At 41.7% G+C, this 12961-nt stretch overlaps 1 protein-coding gene across 1 annotated transcript in view; it reads right to left on the bottom strand.

Annotated features, from left to right (window-relative positions):
• PHF20L1 (PHD finger protein 20 like 1) overlaps positions 1-12961 on the bottom strand; it is an 82631-nt gene that overhangs the window by 6970 nt on the left and 62700 nt on the right. Inside the window, 1 exon segment of the mRNA XM_067531570.1 lies at positions 9308-9407. Within this exon segment, the coding sequence (XP_067387671.1) occupies positions 9308-9407 (100 nt within the window).

Raw genomic sequence — 12961 nt, 5'->3', positions numbered from 1 at the left:
TGATAACATTTTAAAGAAAAATCAAACAAATCAGCTTATCACTCAAATGTCAGGAAGTAAAAAAACATTCTAAATCATGATACACCTGTGAACTGTATTTGAAATTTAAGTTTTGAATTATAATGGTCTTTTCTAAAAAGATTATCTGCTTACTGAAAAGATAATTTAAGATACCAAGAACTTAAGATTCAAAAAGAGATGGGACATTTAAATGGATATCAAGAATATCAAGAGTTATTAAAATTAACAACAAACATTTTGGAAAAGCTATTAAACCTTGTGGTTCGGGGCCTTTAGATCAGAATGAGACCTATGTGGAGAGCAGATTATCTCTCACGTCTGCCTACTGCAGGATTCTTACACCTTCCTCTGAAGCATCTGATTACTGTCACAGATAGGGTATTGGACTAGATGAATTTAGGTCTGATCCAGTCTGGTGATTTCTGTTTCTATACCTCAAGTGTGAGTGAAACCTAAGTAACTTAATGAATCATCTCACTTTTATACCAATTAAATAATCATAAAAATAATTAAAAACAACGAGAGACCTGTAGCACCTTAAAGACTAACAAATTTCTGCGGGCATAAGCTTTCGTGGGCTGACAAAGTGGGTTGCAGTCCACAAAAGCTTATGCCCACAGAAATTTGTTAGTCTTTAAGGTGCTACAGGACTCTCGTTGTTTTTGCTGTATACAGACTAACATGGCTACCCCTCTGATATAAAAAAAATTGTATTCCTAGTTATTCCCAGAACTATACAGTACTTTCACTCTGCAATGGTTAAAAATGGTTACTCACCTTGTTCTTTGAGATGTTCATCACATGTAGATATGTGTGCGTCATAGCATGGTGCTGGAGAGTTTTCTCTAGTAGTACCTATAGGCACCTTGCCCATGCTTTGGCTTCCTCATGCTCTGAACTGAGGGTATAAAGAGTAAAGTCGCCCTGATGATCCTTCAGTTTCTTTGCACTCGGATCCCGATGATAGACTCCAATACACTGGAGTCTGAGGATTGGCCATATAATGGACATATGCAACACATCTCAAAAAACAACAGGTACGGGTTACGTATCTGTTTTTGCTTAAGTGCTTGCATATGTCCATTACATTGCAGGTGACTCCAAAACCATTGTCATACATTCCAAGGACAGAAGGGACCATTGTGATCATCTATGTTGACCTCCCATATAACACAGGCCATAGAACTTTCTCAAAATGATTCCTAGAGCATGTCTATTAGAAAAACATCCAGTCTTGATTAAAAAATTGTCAGTGATGGAGACTCCACCATGAATCTTGGTAAATTGTTCCAATGATTCATTACTCTTACTGTAGGACTGTTTTTACACATTTGTGTCTTGCCTTGATGGTGCGGTAACTGCATAGTATCTAGAAAGGGGGCGGAGAGTGGACCACATCGCCGCTCTGCAGATGTAAACAATAGGGGCATTTCCCACAAACATCACAGAGGCCGAGTGAGCTCTGGTTGAGTGAGATGACAGCTTCTCAGGAGGCACAATACCTTGAAGCAGCAAAGCACTTGACAATGATGGTGTTAATCCATTGAGAGAATTGCTGCTCTGTAATAGGGTGACCTCTCATTTGTTCTGATAGGATACAGAGATCTGCAAAAAAAACCTGAAAGGGCTTTGTTCTGTCCAGATAAAATGTTAGAGCTCAGCACACATCTGAAGCATGTAGCATTTGTTTGTCCTTGTGAGCATATGGCTTTGGGAAAAAACCCTAAAAGTATACAGGCTGACTTAGGTAGAAGTCAGATACCACTTTGGACAGAAACTTGGGGTGTGGCCTAAACTGAACCTTGTCATTTTAGAAAATAGCATATGGAGGGTCTGTCACAAGGGCATGCAGTTCCCCCACACATCTAGCAGAGGTGATGGCCACTAAAAAGGTCATTTTTGCTGTAATAAGGAGCAGGAGGCTAAGGGCTCGAACTGTAAATACATGGGAACAGTCTATCGAGCCCTTTTAGGAACCTGGTTGTGATAACAGTAGTGAAAACAATCCTTCCAGTAATTTGAGGGTGAAATACTAAGATTGTAGCCAGATTCACCTTAATGGAACTGACTGTTAGACTTGTTTTTTTGAGATGTAAAGGATGGTTTAGAAGGGAGAAACAAGAATTCTTGGGTCCATAGCTTGCATAGATCTGAGTACCAAGGCTGCCTTGGCCAGGCTAGAGTTATGAGGATCACTGTGCCTTGATCTTGTTTCAGCTTGACAATGATCCTGGTAATGAGTGGCACTGGTGGTCTTTGTCTCACAGGAACAAGAAAGTGTCCAAGGCTGATCTAGAGCAGTGACCCATTCTTGAATAGAACTGGGGACATTTTCTGTTTTGCCAAGTTGCTAAGAAATCCACTGTCTGAAAAGCCCCTATAAGAAACATTGTTCCTAGAACAACTGTATTGAGAGGCGGTTTGTGATCTAGCCTGAAGGAACAGCTCGACGGTCTGCCACGCCATTCTGAACTCCCTGCAAGTGAGATGCCCAGAAAGTTAGAGTTCCATATGCAGAAATTCCACAACCTGATCACCTCATGGCACAGGCTATCTGACTTAGCACCTCCCTGCTTGTTCACACAAAACACTGCTCTGGTATTCTAGGTGAGCACCTGGATGGTCCTTCCCTGAATGTGCCGCAAAAACTGCTGATGCACAGAATGCTGTGTGCAAACAGAGAATGTTTACATGGAAGCTGGCTTCATGGATGGTCCACAAACCCTGAGCCTGAAGACTGCCCAAATGAGCTCCCCATCCCATGGATGAAGCATTTGTTAGCAAGGTCATAGAGAGAAGAGGTGGAGAGAAAGCGCCTCCCCCACACAAGTTGTTCTGGCTTATCCGCCAATTGAGAGATGACAACACCTCGTCTGAGACGGTGAACCTGAGGATAGTAAATTTACTTCAGCCATGCTGCATTCCTCCAGGGTGCAGCCTGGCCTGAAGCATCACGTATATACACACAGCCACGTGACAGGGGAGCTTGGGGCAACTCCTCCCTGCGGTTTATGGCTAAGGATACAATTCTGTCATGGAGGTCACGGATTTCATGACTTTCTGGGACCTCTGTGACTTCTTCCGGGGCTGGGCCAGAGCAGCTGGCCAGTGGTCAGCCATTGGGTCGCCAGAGCAGCAGTCCCCAGGCTGAAGCAGCAGCAGGGCTGGAACAGCTGCTGGAGGTCAGCCCCGAGCAGTGCTTTGACTATTAGGTTTTCCCACCCCTCCTCCAGGGTATTCTTAGTAAGAGTCAGGGACAAGTCACAGGGGTTCATGAATTTTTGTTTATTGCCTGTGACCTGTCCCTGACTTTTACTAAAAACACCTGTTACAGAATGTTAACCTTATTTATAGCTGATCCTTGAACAATGCACAGAGGTCCTGTATAGCCTAGAGCAGTGTTTCTTAACCTGGGGTTTTAGAGGGGTCGCAAGTGCAGAGCTGGTATTGGGGGTGGCAAGAAAGGCAATTGCCTGGAGCCACAGGGGCGCCATGAAACTAAGTTACATGCCTCAGCCCCGTGGGGGTGGGACTCAGGCTTCAGGAGTACAGTAGTTTGGAAAGGTTAAGAACCACTGGCCTAGAGCCTGGGATAAGACAGGAAAGAGGTTGAGTCCAGAACCACGACAATGAATTCTATTTTTAGAAGAGGTAATAAAATTTATTTTTCTAAGTTTATTTTCAGACTCAGACTGCTGAACAGGTGGACAATCCGATGGATAGTGGTCTCTATTTGGTGACAAGAGTAATCTCATACCAACCCATCCAGGTAGGGGTATACATGGATGTCCCGCTGGCCAAGGGAGGCCGGGACCATTGACATGCATTTAGTGAAAACCCTTGGTGCCAATGATAGATCAAAGGGCAGAACAAAGAATTGATAATGATTTCCTTCTATGATGAATGTTAGAAACCTCCTATAGCTAGGATGGATTGCCATATGGACATAAACATCCTGTAAGTCGAGGGCAGAATCAGTCTCCCTGATTTAGAGCAGGGATATTAAAAGCAAGGGAAATCATATGGAACGTACATCAAAAAATTAATGTTTCTGTTCCAAAGGTCTGGAATGGGTCTGAGACCCCCTCTAGCTCTGGATATTAGGAAATATCAGGAATAAAAACCTGGAGGACGAGGAGGCACTTCCTCTATAGGCTCTCAAAGAACATATAGTCCACACTCCCTATCTTAAAGATTCATGAGATGGGTCCCTCAGAAAGGACATGTAAAGGGAGTAGGAGCGGGATAGAAAGAAATTGTAGGGTATACCCTGATTCCACTGTATTCATCACCCACTTGACCAAAGTGACAGCTTGCCATACACTTAGGAAATGGGATAACCTATTCCCAAAGAAAAGGAAAGAGCCTGTTAAATCTTGAGCTGATATGTTGTCCTCAGTGGAGGAGTAAACAGGCTAATTTGGGGCTTGTGGTTGCCTAGATGAAGTGACCGAGGAGATAAAAGGCAGAGGCCTCCCCTTTCTTTGTGCCTAAAATGGTCAGGCTCTCTGAAAGGGTAGAATTGCTGTCTTCGCTGGAAGTGACAATATTTTGTCCTCTTTGTGGCCAGTGTGAATACACTTAGGGACTTAAGACTGCTCTAGATACTTTTAGTGTGTGTAAAGTCTCGTCAGTCTTGAAAGAAAATAAAACAGACCTCAAAAGGAAGGCCTTTAGTAGTCTACTGTACTTCTACAGGAATCCCTTACAACTACAACAACAACAAAAATGCATTGTTACTGCAGTGGCCATGGCTCTTACTTCAGAATCTGTTGTGTCCAAGAAAGTCTGCTAAGCTGATGGAGAAACCAGATGGACTTCCACCAAGTGGAACTAGAACTGTTCCCTAGTTTTCAGGCAATTCACAAACAGAGACCTTGACTCCCAGTTTGAATAGTCATTCTGGGCTAGGAGGACCTAATGGTTGGCAATGCAGAGATGTAATCCCATAGTGAATAAACAGTTTATTTGCATCGCCTTGGCTCCACCTTTACAATCTCTCTCATTTAGCACAGCTACTACTAGTAAGCCAGGTGGAGGGTTTCAATAAATCTGCTCAACGTGCTGGGACAGAAGTTGGTATTTGCACTCTGTGCATTTAGCTACTGGTGGAATAGTTGAGGGGATTTGCCACAGTGATTTAATGGGTTGCATTATTGCCTCATTTGTAGGAAGGGCTATCTTCCCTGCAGTAGCTGAGTGCAAAATGTCAATGAGCTTGTGAGGATTCCATTCTTCTTAGGAGCTCCTGGTAGACTTTATAGTCATCTGGTACTGGGGAGGAACCTTCTGGTAACGGAGCCACATCCAATGAAGAGGAGGACGCATTCAGAAGATGCAAGAGAAAAGGTTGACATTACACTGCTGAATTGGATCCATGGCAGGTTGAGGACACTGTCAATTGCATGTCTGGATATTGTTCGGTACTGACCATTCAAGGCGTCTCAGTCAGTACCAGAGGCCAGTTGTGCCTAAACTAGGCTTCCAATCTCTAGACCTGCCCTTGACAGACCATCTTCTGTGAGAGTGGGAATAGGTTCTAGAGGAAGCCCTGAAGTGGGAGATCCAGGAAACCACTTTGGATTCTGACAACGAGTAAGAGTACTCTGAAGGCCAAGACAGCAAAGTACCAGGAAAAGCCCTTGGAGAAAGGGCCCTAATGTCAAGATTTTGGTTCCAGAGGGGACTGCAAAATTCTCAGCAGTCCTGCTGGGGATTTATCAGTATAAGCTTGGGACTTATCAGTTGGAAGTGACAGAGTAGGAGAAATCCTGTAATCAACCAGTACACCCAGGTCTAACTACGAACTGCCAATGTGATACTGCTGTAGAAAAGGCTAATGCTGTCCTAGGATGCATCAGGTAAGGTATTTCCAGCAGAGAAATGGAAGTATTAGTACCATTATACAAGGCACTGGAGACCTCATCTGGCATATTGTGTGCAACTCTGGTCCCCCATGTTTAAGAAAGATGAATTCAAACTGGAACAGGTGCAGAGGTGCAGAGAAGGGCTACTAGGATGATCCAAGGAGTGGATAACTTGCCTTATGAGAGGAGACTCAAAGAGCTTGGTTTGTTTAGCCTAACCAAAAGAAGGCTGAGGGGAGATATAATTGTTCTCTATAAATACATTAGAGGGATAAATACTAGGGAGGGAGAGGAGTTATTTAAGTTAAGCACCAATGTAGACACAGAAACAAATGGATATAAATTGGTCATCAACAAGTTTAGGCTTAAAATTAGATGAAGGTTTCTAACCATCAGAAGAGTGAAGTTCTGGAACAGCCTTCCACTGGGAGCAGTGGGAGCAAAAAAACCTAACTGGACTTCAAACCTGAGCTTGACAAGTTTTTGGAGGGGATGGTGAGCCTACAATGGCGTAACTGATCTGCAACTGCTAGCAGCAAATATCTCCAATGGCCAGTGATGGGACACTAGATAGGGAGAGCTCTGATTTACTACAGCGAATTCTTTCCCAGATGTCTGGCTGGTGGGTCTTGCCCACATGCTCAGGGTCTAACTGATGGCCATATTTAGGGTCAGGAAGGAATTTTTCCTTGGGTCAGAATGGCAGAGACCTTGGGTTTTTTTGCCTTCCTCTGCAGAATGGGGCAAGGGTCACTTGCAGGTTTAAATTAGTGTAAATGGCAGATTCTCTGTAATCTGAAGTCTTTAAATCATGGTTTGAGGACTTCAGTTACCCAGCCAGAGGTTACGGGTCTATTAGAGGAGTGGGTGGGTGAGATTCTGGGGCATTCAATGTGCAGGAGGTCAGAGTAGATGATCATGATGGTCCCCCCTTCTGGCCTTAAAGTCTACAGAGAAAGCGTTGAAGGCCTCCTGGCTACCAGTACTGCACGATGAGATGGAGGTCTAGATATTGTCATGGAGGAGGGCCAATGAATGGGGTACTGGACCTGAGACCGATGGAATTGTAACCAACCCTACTGTTGGCACTGATAAGCACGGCACCTGCAACGGTGTTGGTGGAGGATCTTCGCGCTGAATCAGTGGTGATGCCAGTACTAAAAGACACAATAAGTCTCTTGAAGCTGCATAGGCCTCTGGTGTTGTCAGCATGTCTCTAGCGTGACCCTAGCCCAAGCACTTTAAACAGTGGAGGATGCAGGTTACTGACAGGCACTGGCTGATACCAGCTGGAGCAGGGCTTAAAAAACCAGGAGATCTTGGCATAGGCTCTCCTGGTACTGGGTGAGTCCCAGAGGCCAGTTGACTCCACAGAAAACAAAAGAAAAATAAAATTGATTATAGAAAGTGACAACCAAAGTACGAAACAAGTACCACTATGCAAAAGCTAACTAGTTGCAACTTTGTTCACAGAAACGCACTTATTAGCAACCAGACAGTAAGAAGGAACTAAAGGATGGGTAGAGTGACTCCACTCTTTATATCTTTGGTTCAGAGCACAAGGAAGCCAGGGTGTAGGACGGGCCACCCCTGCAGGTGTTGCTAGGGAAAAATGTCTAGCTACAGTGCACGAGACGTACACACACCTGTTGCATCACTAAAATATACAAGCAGTAGAAGAACAAGGGTATGTCTTCACTCACGGCGGCAAATTCAGGGCCACCGGATCGATTCTTTGGGATAGACTGAGCAAAAGTGGAGACCCGCTCAAATCGATCCGGAAGTCGACTCAATAAATCCACCCCCAGAAAAGATTAACACTGCGTCGACGGGAGGGCATTTCTCTTTGGCGCAGCATAGTGGAGACGCCGTGCTAATAATTTAGAAAGAATTAGAATTTAGAAAGTTGACAGGAGATACGCAAGTTACTCTACATAGCTTGTGTATCTCCCGTCGACTGCCACCACATTTCACAGCAAGTGTAGACCAGGCCTAAAATTAGATGGAAACTTGCCAATCCTTACACTAAATGGTATTCACTAGAATTGTCTGTAGATAAAAGAACCAGCTGATGGTAGCAATTAATCCCTTATTGAATAAAAACACCATCCATTGCCCAGCCCATCCTCCCAGTATAATGTCAAATGCTGACATCCTGAATGACTCATCTAGACAGAAAGAACAGGAAAAAAATGGTGGAGTGGGAGGGGACAAGTGGGCAGGAAGGAGGGGGCTAAACTGTGTCTTCACATGAGCAGTTCCAAAATCCTTGAACATCAGTGGCATGTGCTAATTTTATACCTTCAAATACAAAATTCAACACTGTGTTACTCATACATGCCTAGATTATAAAACTCAAGTGTTTTTACAGTCAAAAACATATAGCCAAATTTTCAAATTTCTGTGTTTAAAATTAGGTGCCTAAGTCCAAAATGAAGGCATCTAAATAAATGGCCTATTTTTTTTTTATTTTTATTTATTTATTTATTTATTTATTTTTAGAGATAGTAAGCACCTTCACCTCTCATGGAAGTCAGTGGCAGTTATGTGTACTCATCATCTCTGCAAATTAGCCTATTTATTTAGATAACTAAATATATATTTAAATATGTAAATTTTGTCCTAGTTTCTCCATCTTCCTAAAAAGGCTGAAGTGTTAGTGTGTACAACTTGCCAGAAAGAACTCTAAACTTTCCTCCAAAAATGTCTGTTTATGCTCTGAAGGAGGATTGTAAAAAAAATGGCATTGTGAAGTTATTTTTATTATTTCAATTGCTCCCAGATCAAATATGCTCAGGTTACAAATCATGGTTTCAAATTGCCACCTTTCAAACTAATGCTAAGATCTAAAAATCAAGCTGTGTTTCTTCTAGCTCATGCACCATCATCTGTGACAGCAATTCTACAGGTAAAATTCTACCGTTGGTTACATAATGAGGTTGCACAGATGTAAATGAATGCAAAAGCTGTCCTGCTTTTCTAGCTATCTAGTTAACAATTTTGCTAATGTTCAAGTTAGAATAGACTCCAGATCACTCTCCCATAGCTGTATTGACAGCAGAGTGCTAACATGAGTAACAACTTTTCAGAGTAAAACTGCTCTTTAAGAGTCTGCTGTTTGTGGGAGTTAATTTCTCAATAAGAAAGGAGTGCTCTCACATCTTGTAAACTCATGAGAATGGTAAGTTACTATTTTGAACAAAATTTAAGAATTTAGTATCAGAAAAATAAAAGTTTCCATGCAGAATCAAACAGAAGGAAATGTTATGAAAGACTAATCCAGAAAAGCACAACATATCAAAAACACAAAACAGGTGAAATCCTATAGAAATTGTGAGTAATGGTTATACAATACATTTTTGCTGAAAACACAAGTAAAAATATCAATGAATTTTGCATAAAACAGTGATTACTCATACCTGGTGGGTCCCTGCAGATGTAACAAATGTACTGCTCTGGAATGCTGTCCTCTAACAATCCCATACATACACTATGTTGCCAACACAGGCATTCTTCACACTACCATCCAAAAGAAACAAGGTAATTCATTATTTGTAAGTCAGTTCTTTTCCAGCCTACTCAAAATGCAGGGAATAGCAGATTTCCTTTAGTAGCTGACTTGAGTTAAGGTATGGTACTCATGCAATTTGTATTTGCTGTAGAAAAATCAAGCCACAATTTAGCTAAATTTTAGCTCTGAAAGTGATCCCATGGCCACAAATTCAAATCTGGAAACAAAATAAAAAATTTAAACTTAATGTTTTTATTATAGTGTTAAGTAATTTAGCACTAAATATTTAGTAGCTGACCATAAAGACAACAGTATAGGACTATGGTGAAATAGAAATATATAGTAATATATTACAGCATAACAATGGAAAACAGAAAGCTTCAGTTTTCATTTACAAAGTACCTCTCCAGTGCTTAAGATTTATCTTTAACATTGCACTGACAGAAAATCTAAAAGAAAAAGAAAACGAAGAGAGAAAGTGTAGAAATAAAGATAAGAAGGAAGGGAGCAATACCAAGGTTACAAGGACAAAGCAGCATAATGATTGGCCTGCTGACCTGCACTGAGACTAGGTGTGTGAAGTTATTAAATTGCCAACTGAATTTAGAAAAGGGTAACAAACAAAAAATAAATAAGGAGTAATATTTAAATGATGGGGAACTTTTGAAAAGAATACTGTTGTATGTCTAAAAGGGCTGATGCGGTATTTAAAGACAAAACAGCTACTGGACAGCTCAGGGGATAGTAATGGATGGAATATAGAGGCTTTCAGCTCTAGCATGCTGGTTCAAGTCCAGCCCAGATCAGTCATGATTGCAAATAGCCAATATCCACCTCATCCATATCATAAATGTAAGCACTGACCAAATTCTGCTGGTCTGCCTTCAAAAAGTCTCTGAAGTCCATCCTTTCTTTTCTGTCCCCATGACGACATTACTTGCCCATGTCCTAAACACCTACTGCCCTGACTATTGCAGCTTTCTTCCCTCTGGCCTCAGACACCCATTTTTACCCTAAGGTCTACCTAAAACACCACAACAAAAGATATCTCTCTCTCCAACTACTATGACTACATCAAACCTTTTTGTCACCAAGATCTTCCACAGCTCTTCATTTTTAGTTCAATCTTTCTGTTCTTTTCTTCAAGACCCTACATCACTCTGTTCCCACCTATTTAACCAACTTGGTCTCTTCTTGTGACCCCTGCCACATATCCACTCCATTCCAACGATGCGAGTCTCAACACTCACTACCTTCATGTCCTCCTCACCCAGATCACTGTGTCCTTTTCAATACTGCCCGCGTATTTTTCAAATGCTTTCCCAGAATCTATTGACCAAGCCACCCTTATAAGAACAGCCCGACTGGCTGAGACCAGTGGTCCATTTAGCCTATTATACTGTCTTCCAACAGTGGCTGGTGCCAGGTGCTTCAGAGGGAATGAACAGAACAGGGCAATCATCAAGTGATCCAGCCTGTGGTCCACTCTCAAATTCTGACAATCAGAGGTTAAGGGACATCTATAGCAGGGGTTTGAGTCTCTGACCATGCAGGCTAACAGCCATTGATGAACCTATCCTCCATGAACTTATTTAATTCTTTTTTGAACCCAGTTATACTTTTCGCCTTCACAACATCCCCTGGCAACTAGTTCCACAGGTTGACTGCGTTGTGTGAAGAAGTCCTCCCTTGTGTTTATTTTAAACCAGCTGCATATTAATTTCATTGGGTAACCTCTGGTTCTTTAGTTATGAGAAGGCGTAAATAACACTTCCCTATTCACTTTCTCACATCATTTCATGATATTATAGATCTCTATCATTAGTCATCTCTTTTCCACACTGAATTGTCCCAGTCTCTCCTCATATGGAAGTTGTTTCATGTCTCTAATAATTTTTTTCTCTTCTCCGTATTTTTTCCAATTCTAATATATCTTTTTTGTGAGAGGAAGACCAGAATTGCATGCAGTATTCAAGGTGTGCTAATACCTTGGATTCACATAGGGCACTTTCTGTTTTATAATCTATCCCTTTCCTAATGGCTCCTAACATTCTGTTAGCTTTTGCTACCACTGCAACACTGAGCAGATGTTTTCAGAGAACTATCCACAATGACTCCAAGATCTCTTTCTTGAGTGGTAACAGCTAATTTAGATCCCATCTGTTTGTATGTATAGTTGGGATTATGTTTTCTAATGTGCACTACTTTTCATTTATCATCATTGAACTTCATCTGCAGTTTTGTTGCCCAGTCATCCAGTTTTGTGTGATCCCTTTGTAACTCTTTGCAGTCAGCTTTGGACGTAACTATCTTGAGTAATTGTGTATCATCTGCAAACTATGGCATCTCACTGTTTCCCTCTTTATTTCCAGATCATTTATGAATACATTAAACAGCACTGGTCCCAGTACAGATCCTCGGGGGACACCACTATTTACCTCTCTCCTTTCTGTAAACTAATCATTTATTCCTACCTTTAGTTTCCTATCTTTTAACTATTTACATGATCTATCCCTCTTATCACCTATCTGACTGCTTACTTTGCTCATGGGCCTTTGGTGAGGAACCTTGTCAAAGGCTTTCTGAAAGTCCAAGGACACTGTGACCAGTGGATCACCTTTATCCACATTTGTTGGTCCTCTCAAAAAATTCTAACAGATTGGCGAGGCATGAATTCCCTTTACAAAAACTGTGTTGATCCTTTCCCAACATATCATGTTCATCTGTCTGATAATTCTGATTTACACTTGCCTGATTCAAACCACAATAAAAACTAATTTCTGTCATGGAGACTATAAGTTAACTATTAAAATGAATCTTTTTAGAAAGCCTTGTTTTTTAAGTGTACATGGAATCTACTAAGTTAATGATTTTATTTATGTAACCATGCCCACCTCACTTCCTTTCCTCCATTTGTTATGTCTTGTCCAAATACTAGATTGTGAGCTTCTTGAGACAGGACTTTGTATTGCACTGCAAAGTGCAGAACAGATGATTAGACAAATAAAATACTAGCAGCAACAATCTGGTAATTGTTTGATGGCCTATAACAAACAGCAGTTCTCAAAATGTGGTCTGTGGAGCAACTGCTGGTTTCTGCAAATCACATTAAAATATAATGAAAAAAATAATGTTCTAACAATTTTCCAATTAAGCTATTGCTGTAGTTGCCACAAGAACATAATGTGATCACGAATGGGAGGGAAGAGGCCCATGAGACAAGTGTCCCCATAAAGATGTGGTCCATATGTTGAAAGTCTGAGGTCTTGTTTCCTAGTGTTTCCCAGTGTGCACACCTGTACTGAGAGACTTAAGTTGACTTAACTAGAGATGGTGGTCTGGGTCAGGGCAGAGGCATAAAACACATTCTGTAGAGACCACTCCATCCACTGCAACTGCCACTACTGTTGGCACAGTGAGAGGTAACAAGGACTGAATGGACACAAACTGTACCGACCGCACCCTTAGAGAGATGGCCCTGCATAGAAAGGAGAGAGGCATGTTGGCAGTTTGGAATGCAGGAAGCGTTAACCGCTACTGTCTTTTTCTTGCCTGTTCTTTA

The sequence above is a fragment of the Emydura macquarii genome, unplaced genomic scaffold, assembly GCF_026122565.2.
Source record: "Emydura macquarii macquarii isolate MOO-44397 ecotype Brisbane River unplaced genomic scaffold, CSIRO-AGI_Emac_v2 contig_369, whole genome shotgun sequence".
NCBI lineage: Eukaryota > Metazoa > Chordata > Testudines > Chelidae > Emydura > Emydura macquarii.
Note: the sequence above shows the minus strand (reverse complement) of the source record. Positions and strands in the feature narration are given on the sequence as shown.